Source organism: Schistosoma haematobium, chromosome 2 (assembly GCF_000699445.3).
Source record: "Schistosoma haematobium chromosome 2, whole genome shotgun sequence".
Lineage (NCBI taxonomy): Eukaryota > Metazoa > Platyhelminthes > Trematoda > Strigeidida > Schistosomatidae > Schistosoma > Schistosoma haematobium.
Genome location: NC_067197.1, coordinates 44,303,699 through 44,327,665, shown reverse-complemented (window position 1 = coordinate 44,327,665; position 23,967 = coordinate 44,303,699). Strand labels below are relative to the sequence as shown.

The 23,967-nt window shown below is 36.9% G+C and overlaps 1 protein-coding gene across 1 annotated transcript in view; it reads right to left on the bottom strand.

Moving 5' to 3' along the window:
• Window positions 1-5,506: 5,506 nt before the first annotated feature.
• CCDC39_2 (Coiled-coil domain-containing protein 39) overlaps window positions 5,507-23,967 on the bottom strand; it is a gene marked incomplete at both ends in the record, with an annotated part of 44,522 nt that continues 26,061 nt past the window's right edge. Inside the window, 8 exons of the mRNA XM_051219256.1 lie at window positions 5,507-5,529; window positions 8,179-8,294; window positions 9,662-9,697; window positions 10,828-11,225; window positions 15,013-15,216; window positions 16,263-16,529; window positions 19,263-19,338; window positions 22,399-22,577. Of these exons, the coding sequence (XP_051068525.1) occupies window positions 5,507-5,529; window positions 8,179-8,294; window positions 9,662-9,697; window positions 10,828-11,225; window positions 15,013-15,216; window positions 16,263-16,529; window positions 19,263-19,338; window positions 22,399-22,577 (1,299 nt within the window). The remainder of the gene's footprint in view (window positions 5,530-8,178; window positions 8,295-9,661; window positions 9,698-10,827; window positions 11,226-15,012; window positions 15,217-16,262; window positions 16,530-19,262; window positions 19,339-22,398; window positions 22,578-23,967) is intronic.

Sequence of the window (23,967 nt, the reverse complement as noted above, 5' to 3'; positions counted from 1 at the left end):
TGTTGGGCTTCATGAAGTGAGAAATTTGTCTAAGTATTCCCTCATTTGTTCATTTATCAGTCTTGTAATTACCTTCCACATTATTGGGAGTGACGTAACTGAACTGAAGCAAGCTGAGTGTTTTTAATCGCCTCCTTGAAGGTTGGAGAGAAAATGTCCTGCTTCCATTCCCTTGGGAATTGGCGTAAATCTGCTGAATGCTTGAACAGGCCATACACTGGTATGTTGATGACTTCGTTGCACTGTTTCAGAACTAAAGATGAGGTGTTGTTACATCCTGGTGATTTCTCCGGGAGCAGGGAGCTAGCTGAATATCTCTCTTACCTTCAACCGTCACTAGAGTTGTGAGGTGTTCCAAGTCTACCTGCTCCTTTTTAGTTTATTTGTGAGGTTGTCACTCAAGATCTCCGCCATCTCTAACTTAGTGGGATCTTCGCCATTTGAGTCTTTAAGAGTACAGAAACCCTAGCATTTAGGCTTTTTCGTATACATGGGTCTATAGGGAAATTTAAGGTTAGCTTGTATATGGAGTACTAGCTTGGTCTGAAAAATCTTTTGCTGCTGACTTCGGCGTTGCATGTATCTTTAAATACCAAGTAAGGTTTACGAACCGAATACCTTATGGAAACTTTACCCTTGTCCAAGATTCCCCGTTTGGCCTGTAGAAAACGTTCCGTGCCTCATTCAATCTAGGATTTTTGCTTTCCAAGTGTGTGCTCACCATGTGACACGTTGTGTTGGGTCGCACTCTGAACTATGTCTCACTGCTTCCACCAATCTCGTGGCCATGGCGCTTGCTGAAGATGCTCCCTCATCGCCTTGTAGTATGAGTCTCACAACTAAGATTGGGTGCTTCCTCAACCTTCTCAAATATCTCATTTGCGATCGCACCAATCATGACCGTACCATGGTCACTACTTCATGTTGGTAAGTGCACATGGACATCAGCAGCTAGAAGATTATCAGTTGTCAGTTAATGATTTAAGCTCGAAGGTTCCCAGTTTCGTATCACCACCCTGATTTGAAGTCAGTCTAGAACTTTGAGCGCTGTGGTAAGCCGTTTATGGAAGCACTCTGTAGGGGTTGTATCCTGCTTGCTGGGATTTAGGAACGGAGTGTTAAAGCCTCCAGACAGCAGCATCTAGTCAAACCCAGATATGATAGGGTTAGCATCGACTGTATTATCTCATCGTTTCGAATGTTGGAACCTGCGGGAGAAGGCGGAATATCTCCACAACCAAGTGCTTTGTGTCGTTCACATCTAAGCAACACAAGCATGATTCTGTCACCTCTTTTAATCCTGTATTGCGGGGTTTACGGCTTCCAAGTGACTGTTAACTTATATCATCACTCCACCCATTTTATGTAACTTTCACCTGAAAAGCGTCATGCTGTGCAAGCTCACTTCTTCATCCATGTTTTCGGGAGATAGCCGTTTCACCTTGGACTATAATCTTCAGGTCCAACTGAAAACACACTTTTCTGAATTCTTCCAGTTTCCCTTCTAGTCCTCTCACACTGGTTTTGAGGCACATGATGGTTTGCGTCACCACCTGGTGACCCACTATAGAAACATCTGTCTTTTGGGTTTTAAGCAGATTGTCGTTTAAAGTATGTGAGCCTCTGTAGGTTTCTTGCTTGGTTGACGGGTATTAGCGGGACCGTGGTCACTGTGTCTTGTACCGTGTGTTGTTGACCAAGATTATCGGACAACAAAATGTGTTTTACTGGGCTTTTTGCTGTCAACTTATCGATCAAAGTCAGCTTTTGCGGCATCTGTGACTGGAGAGGTCGTTTATTTAGCTGCAAAAGGAAATATGGGCCTCAGTTAAGTTGTCTCGGTTTCTGAAATTCACAGGCATCAAACGCGGAAACGTAATGGCTATGAGGTGTAACGGATGAGGTACTTTAGACGCGCTATTTATAGTGGTGATACGGAGGTCTATGCTACATAATAGACAAAACTGTTGTTGCATATCGTGTATTTGGGCTTCATTCTGATTACCATCCACTTGCTCGAGCACTCTGTGAGCCACTGTGCTGGTTGGTCCTTAAGTGTTTGCTGACCTTCAAGAGGAATCTCTTACAGCCCATGACTTGTGCTCAGCCCGGATATGAGAGGACCTCTTGACCGGCTGTCTCTGGGATGTCAGGATAATTTCTTCTGCAGTGCATACTGAATCCAAATTCTCCCTGAACGGAGGGAGTTTATCTTTTGCTACATTTTGGCTATTATACAGGTGACATGGCTTGGCTGAAAAGATACCCTGTCCTAACATTGCACAGTATTTATCTCACTGTTTTTCATAAAAGGCTGTCCTATTTTATAACAAACCACTCTCCGACACTAGAACATTTAACAGAATCAAGTAGTTTGTCTAATGTATTCGTTACCCACTTTTAGCCTTTTTGCGAGCTATGTTTTGGCCATTCCATCTCGCAAAGCTCACATACTGTTCCTTATCGTCAACAAACATTCGAGTATTAGCGGCAGCCAGTAATTTCATTGCTATCCGAGCTCCAGTTGTTGCTCTCATAGTCAAGTGTGTGTTTCAGACTGTGTATGACGATTTAGAAACATTGGTTGTGATTGTTACGGTCGCTTTCAATGGAGTATTTTCTCTAGTCTGTGGGCAAGTGTAACAGAAACACGGACAGGGGCAATGTAACGACCGAACTGCCAATATTCGATTGTTGAACGCAGGACTGACGAACTGAAACTTATTCGATTAAAAACAAACTACGTTCTTCTGTATAGCATACGAAGCATTTCTGAAATAATAGTATTCAATTATATCAAGACACAAAGTATGTGCTCAATTTAAACCGTTATAATTTAGGAAATAGAACAAATTATATCAACAATACACAATAACACAAACGCTAAAGCCTGTGCTATACAGTCAAAAGTTTCGCTGAAACAAACTGTGCGAGATTGATGAATGTGGAGAAGATAGTTTATGTTGTTGGATAATTGTGTAAAGGGTGTCGGCTAGATACGGCTCGCGGGTGTACGGCTATGATAATCGAATGGGGAAGGAGTGGTCCCCGGTTCGAATCACATGCGAGCTCTTAATCTTCAAGACATCCAACACCGAACAACAACTATACATCAACATCCTTATTTGTAATCCAATATGCAATATCACTATTTTCGTTACTCCTATTATTATTATTATCATAAACATTACTCTCACTACCACTACTTTCATTACGATTATTATTGTCATCGCTATTACTGTTAATAATAATAATAATCATAATCATAATAATAATAACAATAATAATAAGATTATTATTATTATTATTATTATTGGGACTAGTTTGATCACCGACTATCGATCCGGTTATTCTAATGATGATGGTGATGTTGATGATTATGACGATGAGGATTACGGTGACAACCACCTTGACACTGACGGCCATTTTCCTGCTGATCATCACTAAATTTCTGGTCACTAATAGTGATTGCGTGCTTCAGTGTTGTTGTTGGTGTTGGCGTTGATGTTGATGTATTGTGCACTTATTGTATGATCACTATTATCGGTGTTAAGAGTGGGAGAGAAGAGTTGTTTGTGTTGGTTATGGTTGGCACGAAATCGCTGGTCTGAGAACTACTCGACGAGAGTGGTAGCAATGTAGAGTGAATGGTTGCGGAGTGCGAGAATGAGTGTGTTGTGCACATGTGATTGGTAGTGGATAGAATGGAAGAGGTTTGAGCGAAGCAGGAGAAATGAGGGGAATGGGAGAGGAATCGGTGGAAGTGAACACTGGAAGAAGGTGAGTGTTATGGGATGTGAGTGGAGCATCGATTGGTGGCGTTCAACATCGCACTTACTGTATGCTTCGTCCGTAAATATATTTCCCATTGACGATTCCCACGTTTCCCACCGTCGCCTACTGATCACTGAGTCATTGAAGCACATCGATCCAGTAGATTTGCATATACACACTGAATGAAAGCATTGTGTGAGGGACGTGATAGTTAATACTGGAAAGCATTAACGTGTAGAAAGAGTCAACAGTATCACGTTCTCCCACTGTACAGATATTCGTTGTCGGATTGAACGTGATGGGTTAGATGTATGTTTGAGTGGCTGTGAGACTGGCAAGCTGGCTATCTGTCTATGTGACTATGTGGATATGAAGATGGAGAATTAGTGGTAGGGTGTGACGTGTGTGACTGCTCGATCGATTGATGTCGTTACATTTGCGTTGCACCTGTTTGCATTTCTGATGAATATTTCTATTTGTTTTTCGCATTTCTTAGTTGGGTTTTTTTTGTATTTGATTTTTCCTGCTGGATTGCTGTTTAGCGCTTGGCTCTTTATGATTAGTGATATTTTCCTCTGTTTCTGTTCTATCCACTTGCAATGTGTTTTTCTACGTTTGTACTTTGATGTAATCTCGTTTTTTCTCTTTTATAGTAGACTACCGATGGCATTCGTTCAACGGATACTAAATATTATACGTAAACATTAATTTAATAGTAATTGTACCCTTTTGATGATGTGGTATTTGTGGTAGTTCTCCAAGTTTCAGCTCTGTAGATTTGAACTGACTTGACGTTAGTATTGAATATTATGACTTTGAGATTAGTTGATAGTTGTTTCAGTTCCATATGTTGTTTAATTGTAGTAATGCTGTCCTTGTTTTACCAAACTTCGTCTTCATATCTGTAATCGATCCACCTTGTTCATCGATGATGTTCCTCTCAGGTACTTGAAAGATTCCACCAAATCCGCAGTTTCTCTATCAAATATGAATGGGTTATTGTTCTCCATGTTATATTTGAAAATCTTACCTTTTCTCTATTTACGTTTGTTTTGTTTTGTTTTTCATCTTATTTTTCTTGATTGAATATTATCCGACTTGGTATTTTTTACATCCTACTCATTATGAGAAAGAATTGAAGTGCAATCTATTTCAATAGTTTAGATCATAAGTCAGTTGAATCTAGACCACCATGGAAAATCTGGAAGTACTGAATGTCCGTTTCGTCCTATTGCAAAGCTCCTCAGCTGTGAGCATCCATGACTTCACCTCACAAGATTCGAACCCAGAACAATAGAATGAAACAGCCATCCAATACTTTCAAGTTTTCCATGATGATCTAGCTTCAATTGACTCATGATTTCAACTTTTAAAATTACCATAATATTGGATTGGCCTGCCCAGTGGTCTAATGGTTAAGTGAGACTGATAGGTCCTGGGTTCGAACCTCGCGGGGGGAGCTGGATCGTGGATACGCATTTCTGAGGAGTCCCATGCTAGAACGAAACGGCCGTTCAGTGCTTCCAGGTTTTCTATGGTGGTCTAGCTTCAATTGACTCATGATTTCAATCACTGAAATTACCAATAATATCTACCATAAAACCCCTTCTGATATAATCTATTTGTTAGAATAATTTATTTCAATTTATTTTACATAGAAATAAATAAAAAAACATTATATCATTGGTCTTAGTAACCATAGCAACAACATTTTTTTCTTCATTTGTTTCATTTACTTTCCACTATGGCTTCTTTCTAAAAATGAAATCATCGATATGATTATTCAGAAACTGATTGATCAAATATAAGGATAATAATAATGATAACAATAAAAAGTCGATCGGTCAGTTAGTCAATTAGTCAGCTATAACGCAGGACTAGGCATACATCGGTTCGTAGAAAGAAAGATGTGAAGCGATTTCATCCTCTTAGTTTAAGGGAAGACAGAGAGTGTATACACCTATGCCATTGTGATGGATTCCAAGCCATGTCACACAGAATGTCAAACCACTACTGGTTACGATAGTCACACGGACCCCAACCAAGTAGTCTACATCTATTAACATGGTTCAGACTAGAAGTTTGTGACTCTATGGACTGATGTCACGTTTTGGTTTGGCCGTCCTTTCTTCCAGACATGCAAAAATTGGACACTATGGTTTATGCTACTTATTTCGACTGATATAAGTAGTATATAGTACTGGTAAGAAGTAAGAATTGAAGAGAACAGGAAGAATTATGAAGCATGTATAGGGTAACTAAAAGAAAATCTGCAAATAATGTATTCCATGTATAGTTTTCATATTTTACGAACGTATTCTGTAATTTCTGTTATATCTAAAGCTTAGGTTCTTTGATATACCACGTATAACTTGAACACTCGAACACTAGAATCCTCCAAGTCACAAATGAGAAGATAGAAGACAAGTAAAAGGAATAGTGTTACAAACAGTGTTAAACATGGTACAGAATCCTCAAGTATTTATAGTTTTTAGTATAAATGAAGTCATCATTATGGTCATCTAATACTCATACAGGAATTGTTTTAGCATTTGACCAATAGGGAAGTTACACGTGGACATTCTGGAATATTCTTTCAAAAAATATGATTGGATGGAATATCTTTGACTCTGATGGAGTTTTGTTCGCTGAGCTGGGTGGTTTGGCCGTGGAGCTTTCATCGTCGAGGTGTACAGAACAAGCTGTGAAACACATATGCAGAAATTCGAACACTTCTATCTAAAGTTTGTGCTGATGATGTCGTTCAGAAGAACGATGAAAGCTCCACGACCAGACCATCCAGTTCAGAGAACAAAACTCCATCAAAATAACAAACACTCTATTTATATATATCAGATATTGCCTTGAATTTAAAGGAAGCTAAGTGTCATTTATTAGATCAAGATATGAAACTTTTCTATTCAGTTTTTTTTCTTGGACAAAACGATGGCCAATAATTGTTTCATACACTATTTGTTCCTTTAAGATACTGGAGCGCATGTGCACCATTAGTTTGAAATTAGGGTTTTCCAACTCCTCTAGGTGGATGTTCAATATCCACCAGCCCGATTAAAGCGCTGAAAATTCACTTTTCGTCTTCTCAATTTCGGAAATAACAGTAATGCCGCAAGAAAGCACTGAATAGGACTCCTCTGGCAGTGGCTGTGTATCTATGGCCATGTAAGAGCATTTCGAGAGGGGGAACTGACTCCTTCCACCCTCAGCCTTGAGGGCAAATAATATGGTTTTCACAATCACTGATAAACTTACACCTTATAATATCCGTTTTTTAGTATCGATTAATGCTACAACAACAGCCTACTGTGAATGAGAACAAACCAACTTCCAACTGAGGAGGAAATTAGGAAACGATGTTGGATGTGGATAGGATACATATTACTAAAATCATCAAACTGAATCATGAGGTAAGCGCTAACTAGGAATCTTGAAGGGAAACGAAAGATGCGAAGACTAAAGAACACACTGAGTCGAGAATTAAAAACAGACATCCAAAGGATGAATAGCAGCTGGAATCAAGTGGAAATGACTACCCAGAACAAAGTCGGATGGAGAATGCTGGTAGGTGGCATATGTCCCTCCATGAGGAGTAACAAGCGTAACTATATAAGTAAGTATTGATTATTGAGTTCATGCAATTTCATTCGCTTAATTGTTCGAAGGATATATTACGCACCTCTGACCATTACATATATCCAAATATACATTGTTTGCTTGTATAAGAGTAGGTAATTCAAGTGTTTGAAGGTAGCTAAGTAAAGACATAGACAGTAGTTCAACTTATTTTCATCTATCCAATGTGTCAATACGAAATACAGTAGATTGAACTGTTACATAATATTCTTAGATTATCTATTGTCTATAGTTAATTGTTGATGACTGATATTATGAATAATAAACATTGAATATAGGTGACTGATAGGTCTTAGGTTCGAGTCTCGCAAGGCGGAATCGTGGATGTACACTGCTGAAGAGTCTTACAATAGAACAAAGTGAACGTCCAGTACCTCCAAGTTTTCTATAGTGGTCCAGCTTCAATATTCATAAAAAAATCCCTTCTGATTTAAATATAATAATAATAATAATATCAATGGATAAGACTATAATTTATGAACAATCTTTTAAGCAACACTAGACTGACCCTGAGGGTGTCCACCTAATAACTAGGACCAAGCGAGGGTTATAAATCTGTGTGAGCAACTAGAATAATGATTTACAATTGATAATTAAGTTAAGTGGTTAGATTTAGAGTTTTCATTGCGAACTGACATCAGCGAGAATGCTAAGAACGCGCAAAAATTCAAGATCGGTTACTATCTTATATCTGATTGGTTCATTCATAAATTATAGTCTCACTTATCAATGAATAAACTGATTAATACATACCAGATGATAGTTTGGTTTTTGATACTTGATCAGTAGAATTTCTAGATGATCTTGATGTAGATGAATCAGGTAATTGTGTTTGTTGTATTAAATCAATTGATGTAGTACTAACTGGTCTGAAAATAAAATTTAAAGCATTTAGTTACATTTTAATTGTTGGGATCATGAGTCGATTGAAGCTAGACCACCATAGAAAACCTGGAAGCACTGACCAACCGTTTCGTCCCAATATGGGACTCCTCAAAAGTGCGCATCTACGATCCCCCCCGCAAGGTTCGAACCCAGTAACTATCAGTCTTGCATGCGAGCGCCTGACCATTGAACCATTGAGCCGGCCGGCATCCGACGGTGTTAACATCTAACTTAAACTAATCCATGAAGTTGCGCCACCGTACACCATTGTCTTCAATGAGCTGATATCTCACAAAAGACCTCGTGGAACTCCAATGGGCACGGCTTCTCAATTGAACTCCAGGAAATGCCTCTTGAAGCCAGTCGAATCTAGCGGAGGTGATTGAGGATGCGTACTGCTGAGTAGTTCCATAGTAGGACGAAACGGCCGTCCAGTGCTTCCAGGTTTTTCATGGTGATCTAGCTTCAACTGACTCATGATCTCAACTATTGAATGTTCTAAAATCTCCACAAAACTCCTGATTTAATTATATATTACTTATCATTCATTGAAACAATGAGATTGTGATGTATGCCAAAGATGTTGACAGATATAAGTAGTATGTATCGTCACACGAAAGTGAAACACCTGGTTGTAGAAGTTTAAGAAGATTGAAGAAAAGTGAACGAGAACAAATAATCATTAGTGTGGAAATGAAGGAGCAGTGAAGTTTGAGACAATTGATTGACATTTTTTGTTAGAAGGGGGTTTTGTGAATATTGTAGTAATTTTACAGTTGAATTCATGATTCAATTAAAGCTAGACCATCATGGAAAACCCAGAAACATTGGACGGTCGTTTTGTCATAGTATGGAAATCCTCAGTAGTGAGCATCTACCGTGACTAGTGGAGTAGACGGTGAAGTAATTTTGTGGATTGGTTGAAGTTATACATTAAAATGGTTGGATGCCAACTGAGTGGTCTAGAGTTTAAGCGTTCGCGCGTAGGACCAAAGGTTCTGGGTTTGAATCTCACGTTGAGGATTATGGATACACATAACTGAGAAGTCCTTTAGTAGAATCAAACGGCCGTCTACTGTTTTCACGATTTCCATGGTAATCTAACTTTACTTGAATCATGATCTCAACTATTGAAATTACTGAAATATCTACAGAACCCCCTACTTGATAACAGTCGAAATAACCAAAATTCAAATCAGATTGTACACAAGTAGTATATATAATATTGTATCACATTAAACAAACTATAACTGATTATTGTGCATTCTTTTCCTGTGTATAGTGATAACAACAACAACAACAACAGCGACAACAACAACAACACCTCAATGACAACAATACATGGTTCTACCTCAATAATTTTCTTGATTGTATAGCGGTAAATCGTCTTAAGACCCAAATAAAAAGTAAAAATACGATTAGAAATATAAATTCATCATCTATGATCTATTTATGTGTATACAATAATAACACTGGGAAGATTATAATTTATGGATAAACCAATCAGATTTAAGGTAATAGATCTTGGGTTTTGGCGCGATATTCATTCATCTTATTTGGTTAAATAGCGTTGTTTTAAGATTTTAGCTGATGACAGTTTGTGATGAAAGCTTCAAATCTAATTCTTAACTCTTAACTATCGACTGCCCCTAAATATCCAGGTACGGTAGATGGTAGGAAGAGTTAGCTCTCCTTCACCAAATGCAATCACACGGCTACGCGTATACAAACACTGCCAGAAAACTCCTACTCACTGCCATTTCGTAGCATTACTATTGTTTACGAAATTGAGAGGATGAAAAGCGAATATCCAGTGCTTTAATCGGGTTGGTCGACACAGAGAGTCCACCTAGGGGAGTAGAAAAACCCTTAAGTGCTATTAGAGGTATGAGGGCGGTTATCGTTTACCAGTTGCCCACACCGTGAAAGGGTTCTTCTGGAGGTAACTGAAAAAAATTTGGTTAGGGGTGGTCTTACTGACCTGAGAGCGTGATCTCAGTATCCAAAGGACAACTGACTCACACACAAATTTTTGTGAGTAATTTTCGTGTTAGCTCCCTAATTGTTGGAACCTTACCGCCGGAGATGGATATCCGCGGGATAATGTGAGATGTGCATTTTAGGGTCAATCTTTTATAACCACACCCCTCCTGGCGGAAAGGTAGCATCACTGTTATGTTGGTTGTAGAAAAGAAACACCTTACTGCTGTCACACCTCTGTACAATCAGTAGTACGACTTCGCCCTTGGACCTAAGGTTTGCTGCCTTTAGTCTTACCGCTTTTCAACCGACCTGTCTGACATAGTAGGAGCTTGAGGAACGATTGTTTATTACAATAGGCAAGCCCGACCACTACATCAAGGTAGCAACAACGATGTGGCAACTTCGACCGATAAATATATGTGCTCAATCCTACATTGTAGCTGACTGATTGACTGACGAAACTTTCAAATATCTCTTCTAAAATATAAACTTATATAGACTGATTATAATCAGGAGTTAAATTGATTAACTCACATATCATTTGATGAGTTTCTTTCACTTGTTCTTGATGAATTCTGTACATTATCACATTTATCATTACCACCACCATCATCATTGTCATTATCACAAATTGAATCACTTCGTGGTGAGCATAGTTTCGATGAACACTTTGTACTACTATCCGGAGATGTTGGATTAGAACCTATTGGTGTAGGTGTTGTTCTATTACTACTACTACTTATTAATGATTTTGTTGATGAACTTAAGTTACTAATACGTCGTTGTTGTATTCCACTAATAGCTAAATTGTTTACAGGTATACCAGATGTAGATAACATTGCTCGTGCTTGTTCATAAATTGTTAAATCACCTTTAATACGATTTAATAATTCATTAGTTGTATGAGTAACTAATTCTTTAGTTAATCGAGCCTGTAAAACAAAGAAAAAACACAATACTTGTTCACTTTAAAACAGAACAATATATTCCATTATTTCTGACTGGATGCAATAAGGTTTAAACGATGAATATTTTTATAACTGAATGGATATTGCAAATGTCTTCGAAACATTGCTCGTATATCATGGGACCATCGAGTAAGTAATGCAGTTGTTAAGAAACGGGTACTAGGTAAGGATGGCAAATCGATTGATGAAGTGATGAAACTTCATCAGTTGAGATAGCTAGGATATGTGTTAAGTATGCCCAACCACCGACTGCCTCGGCGTGCGATGTTCAGTGGTATTGGAGTAGGTTGGGAGAAAGCTAGGGGCGGCCAGACCAAAACATGGCACAAGTCCATGAAGTCACTGACAAGTGGTCTGAGTCATGTTGGTAGGTGTAGACTACCTGATGGTTAGAGACCCTGAATGACATGGCTCGAAATCGTTTGCAATGGCGCAGGTGCATACACTCTTTGTGTTCTCCCAAATTCTAATCTCCTGATTCCTCCTTGTCTCTTTTTGATCTTCCTAAATTTATTTCACTGAATTATGCTCTTCAAATAACATCTTCAAGCCTTAATCTTTCCAATTACTGCTTATAGTTTTACTACTTCTACCACTATGGGATTTGAATCGACAATTCCATCTCTGTGTTAATGTGGTATGTCAACTTGAACTGATGTACGTACATACGAAGTTCTACGTTGTTACTGACTGACTGACTGATATTGTGAATGTTGGAACTGGTTTTCAAATCATTATTAATTATGATTCAGTAACATAATCACTAAGTAACTAGATCACTTTATCTACGTATTTTGTCTGTCATATGATTTTGATTAACTTATTTACCACTATCATGTGACTTAGTGTTTCTAATGTGTTGCCAACTCATTATTTACAACTTGTCCCGATCACATCCACTTTTGGCTCGTTTATATGTAATTGATATTTTTCATTTTATGATGTGATGAGGTTCGATAGTTCTGTATGTAAATCATGTTTCTTGAAAATATAATAATATATAGCAGTCTCCTGCTGACCTTCTGAACTCAAGGCAGGGAGATAGAGGAAAGCTTGTGAATAACGAACAGATAAGAACGTAGCTGGATTGGTTTAAGGTAAACAGTGCTGCTGGTCAAGCATATGATTCGTCGATTCAGAGCCACTAGGTTACAGAAGAAGAATTGGATTAAGGATAATTTGGTTGGTGACTTTAACATGTGATATTAATCAGTGTTAACAACATACAATTATCCTATACAGACTTCTATACGATATGTCGGAAGTGTTATTGGAGTTCAGTATATTTTTTAAGTTCAATTTTGAGCTACTGACAAATTACAAGTAGCACGTTACAGTAATGCTGAAAAATTCGACTGGCTAGAAACCATATGTCGATATAATCTCAATTAGATTTTATAATTTCTTCTATTCAATCAGTCAATCATAAGCAATATAAATCATGGCATATATATGAATTGTTTCAATCATTTACATCATATTAGATGAATTTATTAAAACAAATGCCAGAGTAGAAGCAGTAACTGACAAGCCCTCATATGGAACCCTCAAGGCCAAAGGAAAAGAGGAATCACAAAGAACACATTACGCCGAGAAATAGAGATAGACATGAGAAAAATGGACAAGAATTGGATGGAACTAGAAAAAAGGCCCAGGACAGAGTGGGTTGGAGAATACTGGTCAGCGGCCTATGCTCCTTTAGGAGTAACAGGCGTAATTAAGTAAGTAAGTAAGTAAGTAAGTAAGTAAGTAAGTAAGTAAGTAAGTAAGTAAGTAAGTAAGTAAGTAAGTAAGTAAGTAAGTAAGTGTGTAAGTAAGTAAGTAAGTAAGTAAGTAAGTAAGTAAGTAAGTAAGTAAGTAAGTAAGTAAGTAAGTAAGTAAGTAAGTAAGTAAGTAAGTAAGTAAGTAAGTAAGTAAGTAAGAAGCAGTAACAATCGTGGTAGCAAAAGAGATAAAACTAATAATAATATGATTCGTGGCCAGAAAAATATCTGAAATGCAAAGTATTATGTAATGTAGAAATTCGAGATCTAATGAAATAAAAAGCATCAATGTATCTGTTTTATTTTAACTAATTCTAAGCCATGTTTCCCAACATTTCCAACCATTGGTTTTAATAATCCTGTGAACCTTGATCAAGTAGTCTGGACTAATCAACATAGCTCAGTCCAAGAGTCATTGATGTTGTAGTTAGAATGGATAGCTTACAGAGTTCAGACTTACTTTACATCATACATGCCAGTACTTAATGATGAAAGAAATGATGATTATGAACACATGACTGTAGACGATGATAGTAAGTAAGGATAATAAAGTTATGCATAGATCCATTACTTTCTCATTATGTTATGTTAGATGGAATGAGGGTAATCTGCATGATTATGTAGTGATTAAATTATGACATATTACTAATTTATAAGTTTAGTGGCAGTTGATTTAATGATTGAATACAATTCATTGTTAAAACTGATTGTCCAGAATCGAAGTATCACTTTCATTAGATGATAGATGAATTCAGTGATTAAATAAATCTAGACATGATTATGTTCGAGATGTTAGATCCCTAGAACTCGGTAAATAAATTATTTTTGTAATTTTATTTTGAGTGCCAGAAGTGCTCACTTTCACCTTCATGTTATATTTCCCACTTGAGAGAATCTTAAACGCTATTAGGTCGTTGTATCTTTTAGTATAGTATTTTTTAACGCTTCCCAAGGACATATTTATGCCTGTTGTTATCTTTCGTGCTATTGACTGCTTGCGGAATATGTTTCCCCATTTCGAACTTGGACTTCTCTCTCTAGATAACCGGGGCTTGGATGTATCAAAATAGCTGGTTTATTGATCTTTGGTCACAGAATCTTTGTTCCATTTGTAGACTAGCTGAACTTGTAGTCGCTTCAAACATACTTACTTACGCCTGTTACTCCCAATGGAGTATAGGCCGCCGGCCAGAATTCTCCAACTCACTCTGTTCTGGGCTTTCCTTTCCAGTTCTATCCAATTTTTGTTCATTTTCTCATGTCTATCTCTATTTCTCGGCGTAATATGTTCTTTGGTCTTCCTCTCCTCCTTTGGCTTAGAGGATTCTAGGTGAGGACTTTCCTTGTGCTTTATTCAGTGTGTGTCCTATCCACTTCCAGCGCTTCTTCCTGATTTCTTCCTCCGCTGGGATCTGGTTTGTTCCCTCCCATAGTAAGTTGTTGCTGTTAGTGTCCGACCAACAGATCCGAAGTATTTTGCATAGGCAGCTGTTAATAAACACTTGTATCTTCTGGATGATGGCTTTTGTAGTTCTCTAAATTTCCGCACCATACGGTAGAACTGTCTTGACATTTGTATTGAAAATTCTGATTTTGGTGTTGGTTGGCAGACCGTTGTTTTGAATTCCAGATGTTCTTCAATTATAGATGTGTTGTTCTTGTTATGCCAAACCGTGCCTTCACATCTGCATCAGATTCAAATATGCTGCCCAGATATGTAAAGCATTTTACATCTTTCAAATCTTCTCCATCAAGTGTTATTTGATTGGTGCATGTTGTGTTTTATCGTAGAATCTTGCTTTTCCCTTTGTGTATATTGAGAGCTACTTCTGCTGAGACTGCTGCTACACTGGTCGTCTACCCCTGCATTTGTTGTTGCGATTACGATAGGAGGGCCAGATCATCTGCGACGTCTAAATCGTCCAGCTGCTTCAAACATAATAGATTATTATTGATAAAGTATAAAAAGGATAAATACATATACTTACTTCAATATCTGGTCCTATATTCTCTTGATCATCTTTTTTAACAAGACGTTTAGCTTTTTCCATTCTTTCATAAGCACGTTTTAAACGTATATTTTGTTTTTCAATTTCATTCATTCTATGTTCTACTTCTATTTCTAAACGTTTTGTTTGATCTTTATATAATTCTATATCATTATCTAAACGAATTGATGATTCTTGCATTGTCTAAAATGAATAAAACAAATGGGTTATAATATGATCAACAAAATAACTAAGCTTAAAAGTAGATTAAGATCATCTAGAAAACCATTGAAGATCAAGAACCATTAGGCAGTTGGAACAAAGTTTATAATATGATCCGAAAGAATAACTAAGCTTAAAGGTAGATAAAGAACATCGGGATAACCATTGAAGATCAAGATCCACTAGACAGTTGGAACAAAGTTTATCATATCATACTGAAAACTAGATCATCATGAACTTTATGATAATATCACTGTTGCTATAAAAGTTAGAAGGTAAATCAGTTCATTGCAGATAATCTTGTGTTATACCTATGTAAGTTGATCGTTTTTTCGGTCAAAATGTTTTGAATACTTTCAGTACTTAGTCAACACTAAATTCATAATAATTTTAGGATTTAGTGATGACAGTTTGAGGAAAGTGAAGATAGCCCCTATCTGTCCTGGTATGAACGATAGTTGAGAGAGTCAGCTCTCCTTCACGAAATGCTCTTACATGGCCATGCGTATACAACACCTGTCAGAGAAGTCTTACTCACTACCTTCTCGTGGCATTATTGTTGTTTACAAAATTGAAAGGACGAAAAATGGATGTCCGGTGCTTTAGCCGTGTTAGTAGGTCCAGCTAAGAGAGTTGAAAAACTCTGATTCCAAACTAATGGTGCACATAGGCTTCACGATTCTGAAGGAACAAAAGGTGTATGAACCTATTGTTAGTCACCGGCTACCATTCGACTGCATCACCTAGAGTTGTTCCACTTCTTTATGGATCAGACCTTTAGATTAAAGGCTCGGGAAATGGCTCCCTAAGAAAACCACCTGCTTCGGTCTATGAATATGAATGTAAATATTAAACGCTTAAACATTAATGTCCTAGTGACAAGTTTGGCAGTTTCTTGATGCGATCCATCAAAGATCACAGGGAGAGGTGATGATGATGATGATGATGGCAGCAGCTTCTAAGCTATTTCCCTAGCGAATACATAAGGATATGGATTTAAGATTATCTACATAAGAAAACTGGCTTACATTATATAAATCTTGTAGTTCTTTTAAACGTGACTGATTATAACGTGATTTAATATTCAATACACGTATTTGTTCATTTAATTCTGTTTGTTGTTTTATCTCTTCTGCATCATTCGGTAATTGTGAATAACTCATACGATAAACTGTATTACAACCATTCATTAAGGCTAATGTATTTTCAAGTGCTACAATCTCTTGTTCTAATATACGTATCTCATTATCTAATGTATCACCTTTACGTTGTAATAATTCTTTATCTTGTGCAGCCTATATAAAGAAAATACAAAGAGAAAAGCAAATAAATAGACATATATAGCTTTCTTAGTATAAAAGAAAGATGCATGGTATGTAAAGTAAAAAAAGAATCTTACAATGAAATTGTTAACTTGATTGTATTCTTTAAACTATAAACTATGGGATGCGATTCTCTCCCTTGAAATGCAAAATGTTACTTCAGGATTGGGTTGCATCGACACTCGAACTAATGATATGGAATGATTTAGTTGAGCGTGTCGACCGCTTCAATTATCTTGGAAGTCTCATCAGCCCTTGTGGTCTGGTGTGTGACGAAATCTCAGCACGGATACAGAAGGCTCGACTAGCTTTTACTGACTTGCGTCATTTATGGCGTAGGCGAGATATCCGTCTATCAACCAAAGGACGTGTTTACTGCGCAGCAGTTCGTTCCGTCCCACTTTATAGCAGTGAAACATGGCCAGTAAGAGTAGAGGATATCCGTAGGTTACTAGTATTTGATCATAGGTATCTTCGAAACATTGCTCGTATATCCTGGGACCTTCGAGTAAGTAACACAGTTGTTAAGAAACGGGTAATAGGTAAGGATGGCAAAGTAATTGATGAAGTAGTGAGACTTCATCACTTGAGATGGCTGGGGCACGTGTTACGTATGCCCAACTACCGACTGCCTTGACGTGCGATGCTGACTAGTGTTGGGTGCGGTTGGAAGAAAATTCGAATAATTTAACGATTAAGAAGTTTCTAACAAAGAAATATCTATATCCATCTTCAATACTGTTCCGTTTATCATTTATGACAGAACAAACTGAAATGTTACACAACTCTGTTAAATATTAACAGTTGCGTAAATTAATACTTATCAGTAGCATTGTTGTGTGTACTACTGATGTCGACAGATATAAGTAGTATGTATCATTAAGCGAGAGAAAAAGGTGAAGCCTGATGGACTAGCCGCATAAATATTTTAGTTTAGTGGTACACCTACAGTACATAAGCTGAGTAAAATACTAGTTAAACTTTTAGATATGAATGTAATCCCATCTAACTCATCTTGATCACTGATCGACCCAGTTTATGCAAAAGGACAAAATTTCTTTTACGATGACCACAGAGAATTCAGATCAATCGACAGTTTCTGAAATATCACCTTCAGTGAACATCTAACACTTAACTAGCGATCGTAACACCCAGAGTGGTCTCAGATCTAAAATTTGATATGCAAACCGAAGGTTAGCTCTTAGTCATGTTATGAAACATAGACAAATTTTTCAACTTCTGACCATATTTATTTTCTTTGACTTCAAGACAGCATTCGACTGTGTTGAACGAGAGGTTTGATGGCTGTATCTGTCACTGAAAGGTGTACCAAACAAACAAATCAACATTGTACAGGTTCTCTACTCGAACACTACTAATCGAATTAAAGCTTCTAGCGAACTGTCATAAGCACTGTAATCACAAGCGGTGTTCGTAAGCTTCTTCTTTTACATATTTGTTTAGTCTTATCATAAATACTGTTTTAGAGATAGTACTGTAGTTCAGCTTTTTATAGATTGATGCATTACCAAGAAACTCATTTGCCTAATTAGAATTCGCAAACGATGTAGTTCTTGTAAGTGAAGGCGCAGGCAAAATACCAAGTTTTCCAACTTCAAATCAAAAGAATAGTATATTGTACAGCAATTCGCTCAGGCATCGACACTAAGAATAGGTGATATTCACAGACTACTAATATTCAAACATCGAGATCTGAGGGAAAACACGGAATACAATGGACAGCTCAGAACCAATTAGACGATTTGGACTTCGCAGATCACATATCCCTCCTATCCATTACACACGAATAAATGCAAATAAAGACAGCAAGTGTAGCAGCAGTCTCTGCATCAATAGGCATCAACATACACAAGGGGAAAACCAAGGTCCTCAAACTCAAAACGGGGAACAGCAGTCCAATCACTCTTGATGGCGGAACTCTGGAAGATGTAGAATGCTTCACATACCTGGGAAGCATCATCGGTGAACAAGGAAGATCCAATGCAAACGTAAAGGTGAAGATTAGCAAAGCATGGGCCGCATTCCTACAATTGAACAACATATCGAACTCAAAACAACTTTCAACCAATATCAAAGTGAGGATCTTCAATACTAACGTCAAGACAGTTCTACTGTATGGAGCTGAAACTTGGAGAAATACAACAACCACCATCAAGAAGGTACAAGTATTTATAAATAGCTGTCTACACAAGATACTCAACATCCATTGGCCGGATACCATCAGCAACAGCCTTCTGTGGGAGAGAACAAACCAACTTCCAGCTGAAGAAGAAATTAGGAAAAGACGACGGAAATGGATAGGACATACATTACGCAAATCATCAAACTGTATCGCAGGTCAAGCCGTAACTTGGAATCGTGAAGGGTAGAGAAAATGAGGAAGGGCAAAGAATACATTACTTCGGGAAACAGAAGCCGATATGAAAAGGATGAATATCAACTGGAAAGAGCTAGAAAGGATTGCCCAAAACAGGATTAGATGAAGAATGCTGGTGGGCAGCTTATGCTCCTTTATGAGGAGTAACAGGTGTAAGTAAGTGAGTACTAGTATTCAGTCTATACGTAATCTTATTTAGGTCGAATATCAAACCAATTACAGTTCATAATGATAACAATAATTTCAAGACAATAGATGAGATTTTCAACTTTAATCAAAATGAAACATAACAAAACTTATCAACTTACTCTTATTATGTAATATGCTTGATTTCTTGTTTCTTCACCTTCTGGTGGTGCCATTAATGCTGTGATTATTTCATAACTGTATTTAAGAATTTTATAATGAGTAAAGAAAAATCAAAATGATTTCAATAATTGAAATCATGAGTCAATTGAAGCTAGACCAATATGGAAAACCTGAAAGAACTGGACGGCTGTTTCGTCCTAGTATGAGACTCCTCAGCAGTGCTCATCCAATATCCCGCCCTCATCCCCGCGGGACTCGAACCCAGTGCCTCCAGGTATCCGATGGTGATCTAGCTTTAATCGACTCATGATTTCAACTATTGAAATTACTAGAATCACTACAAAATGCATTCTGATAATCAAAATTACGTCTGTTTAAGATAATGATAACAATAATAATATAGAAAATGTATTCGTTATAATCTGAGACTTATAAGCATATAGATCTATCCAAAATTCTTCACTATATTCCTTTAAACGTACACTTATTGTGATAAGCTCCGCTATTTTAAATTTCTTTCAATCGAATAATTATAAGCAAAGATAGATAGTGGTTAGCAGTAGAATCCAGGACAAAAGGCGTTTCGACCTATTTGGGACTCGTCAATTGGATGCATTTGCATCTTAGAGTTGATATTCACTTTCAGACTAGAACCTATTACCGTTCTCTACAAACTTCATGGAGTTATCCAATTAGTTATTGAGTCTTGATAGCTACTTGTTTGTGCAAAAGGGGTGAATTTTAAATTCACTTGGTGTTGTTTGCTTCTATCTTTTTTATAATTGATATAAAGTATTGAATAAAGTAAGTATTATCATTAATAATATAGTCCTACTATATGGAGCTGAAACTTGAAGTACTACCACAACCATCATCAAGAATGAACAAGTATGTATGAACAATTGTTTACGTAAGATACTCAACATCCGTTGATCAGATACCATAGACAATAGCCTGATATGGGAAAGAACAAACCAACTTTCAATTAAAGAGTAAATTAAGAAAAGACGGTAGAAGTGGATAGGATATGCATTATGGAAATCATCAAACTGCATCACAGGGCAAACACTAACTTGGGATTATGAAGGTAAACGGAAATGAGGAAGGCTAAAGAACACATTACATCGGGAATAGAAAGCAGGTATCAAAAGGATCAATATTAACTGGAAAGAACTGGGAAGGATTATCGAGGACGGAGTTAGATGGAAGATGCTGGTCGGTGTCGAATGCTCCTAAATGAAGGGTAACAGGCGTAAATAAAATGCTTTAGTTGATACCATAGATACCAAGACAGTTCTACTGTATGGGGCAAAAACCTGGAGAACTACGAATGTCATCATCCAGAAAATACAGGTGTTTATTAACAGTTGTCTACGCAAAATACTTTGGATCCGTTGGCCGGGCACTATTAACAACAACCTACTGTGGGCGAGAACAAACCAGATCCCAGCGGAGGAAGAAATCAGGAAGAAGCGCTGGAAGTGGATAGGACACACATTAAGGAAAGCACCCAACTGCGTCACAAGACAAGCCCTCACATGGAATCCTCTAAGCCAAAGGAGGAGAGGAAGACCAAAGAGCACATTACGCCGGGAAATGGAGATAACCATGAGAAAAATGAACAAGAATTGGATGGAAGTAGAAAAGAAGGTCCAGGACAGAGTGGGTTGGAGAATGCTGGTCAGCGGCTTATGCTCCATTAGGAGTAACAAGTGTAAGTAAGTAAATAAGTAAGTAATAGATACCATAAATATATGGTTAATTAATATTTATTAGTAATACATGGTAGAAGAATTATAATAACAAATCAAATCGACTGAATGATGTTATAACTTGTGGCCATATGCCCTATTATTATATACCTTAATGATAGAGCCAATTAGAGAACAATGATTTATCGACAAAACCAACGACTTGTACGGACAGTTTAGAGCCCTTATCGATCCTGCTTCCTGCCTAGCCCTGCCTGTTGAGTCAATAACATCAATCTAAGCCTCGGCGATATAAAATCGTGTACTTCAATCATAGTGAGTTTACATACAAACCAAAAACATCACATCGTGCCATAAAATAGAAGACAACAGTTGTACAAGATCTATCGAAAAGTAGCTGTGAATGTGGGAGACTGCAACCAATAGATTGGATATGAATCCAGAACGGTAAACTGTATAACAATAGTCGATAGGTCAAAATAAAGCTTATAATATGAAGAGCATGAATATGCATAGTTCAGCTACCTAACAATTATAACAGTAATAATACATGTATCATATTGGTCTATAAATAGATCCCAACAGTTACCATTCATTATTCTCGTTGGGTTATAACAAATTTTCAGTTTTACACATTGGAACAACTTTAGTTATTGGATAACATTGAAAACCAGGAAGAACTAAAGTTCATCCACGTTTGGCATGAGGTGTATATAACAAACGGCAGTTCACTTTAGTATCATACTATCATGATGTGATGAAAGTTAGTAATCTATACTGTTGGATAGCGACTCAATAGCTTGAGAAATAAACTCTGATCAAGAGACTTGAAAGTCCTGATTTCAATCCTTGGTTAGAATTGTTGGTGTACACTGTTGAAAAGTCATGTACTACGGTAAAACAGTAGTTCATTTCCTCCTGGTTTTCAACAGTTTTTTTATCTGAAGTTAGTTCATGATGTATTCAATAATGTTCACAATTCAATCAGACATTTCATAGGAGTACCATATATGATTCATTGTATTACATTATGAAATGAATTCATCGTAGTGGTGTACAACAACCTCGAATAAGGAGTGATCTTGAATCTATCATATTCCTAGACAAACAAGTGATCTTTACATCTCACCATTGAAAACCTGGAACAACTCTTCAACAGTGTGCACTCAGATTAAGCGTTCGCGCGCGAGACTGATAAGTCCTGGGTTCAAATCCCGCGATTGGTATCGTGGATGCCCACTACTGAGTAGTTACATACTAGGACGAAACAGCCGTCTAGTGCTTCCAGCTTTGCCATGGTGATCTAGCTTTAAATAACTCATGAATTCAACTATTAAACAATGAAAACGTTTACTTTTGTTGTTGTTTTCGATGAACTACTTATTATTAATAAAGTAATAAAATAATAAATACTCAAAATTACCGTTTAATTAATTTATCGACTTTTGATTTACGTTCTTGTATTTCAATATTTAATTGACTATTTTCAGTTGTATTAATTTTAATTTGTTTATTTAACATTATTTGATGTAAATTAATTTGTTCTGTACGTTCTTTAATCATTGAATTTAGCTCACAATTAGCTTTTTGTAAATCATATCTCTATAGTGATTATAACCATAAGAAACATAGAAATTGTACTGTAACAAGTTTAAGAGATAAAGAGTTTATACAAATGTAATAAAGAATCAGTACTATATCAGTAGTAGTTAAACAACAGAGGTTAAACTAACTTATGATTCTCTCTACAGAGTAAAACCGAATTGTTTACTAACAGGTTGCTTCAATGTATGGTACTAGTTAAGTTAATATCTATCTCTGCATTGACAATATGAATCGATTAGGCATTTGTTCGAGATAGTTTCGCAAAATATTTAACATCATGTTTACCATATATAAGTACCAATGTGGTGTATACTACTTATGTCGAAAGATATGAGTAGTATGTAACACCAATAAAAAGTGGGAAACCTAGAAGCAGAAAGCTAAGAAGACTGAGTTGAAGAAAATAGAAATGGAAATTGAAAGGAATTGTGAATTGGAAGAATCAGATAGAATGTAAAGGACAAACATTTGTAGGTCTATTTACTCCTCCTCTGTAGCGAAATCTGTAATGGAGTGATTAAATTTTACGTATTTGATGTATGGTAGGGAAAGTAAAGTGTGATTGATCGTTGAGCGTAGACCGATAGCAACAGCACATGGAGTATTGAATATGTGATTTTCCTTCTTATCATTGATTTTTACTTTGGGCTTTCACTGAGTGTGACAGCACGGATACAGAAGGCTTGATTAGCTTTTGCCAACTTGCATCATTTATGGCGTAGACGAGATATACGTTCGTTCCGTCCTACTTTATGGCTGTGAAACATGGCCAGTAAGCGTAAAGGATATTTGCAGGAACTAATATTCGATCATAGGTGTCCCTAAAGCACTGCTCGTTCGCTATTTCTTATTCAATCACCGTTATTTGACCCTTGGAGAACACTCTAGAACCTTGTCATGCTAAAAAAACTATAAATATACTGCCGTTTCTTCTATTTTGCTTTTTACTTTCATCTACCTTTACTGTTTAGAATATAATTTCTTTCCCATTCCACCATATTGTGATTTAAAGACTTCTCAAATGAATTATTGTCCAAAGAATACTCAGCAACAGGAATAGCTGGGTCATAATATGAGAAAATTATAACAGTTAGTGAACCTCTAGTAATGTGGCTCTATAATATACCAATCTTAGTCATCCTGATAGAAATAGACGACAAAAATAAGCACTGTATACACATGTTCTGTACTGCATTGTGTTAAAAGCAATCTGATATCATCAATCAGGATACAAAGTACTTTCAACGACAAAAGCAATGATTGATCCAAATAAAAACCCAAACTTAATCATCCAGAAGAGGAAAGTCCAATCTCTTCTACAATCTAACATCTCTCATAAAGGTAACTTTTTCATGACATTAATCACAAATTCCTGATGAATATACTA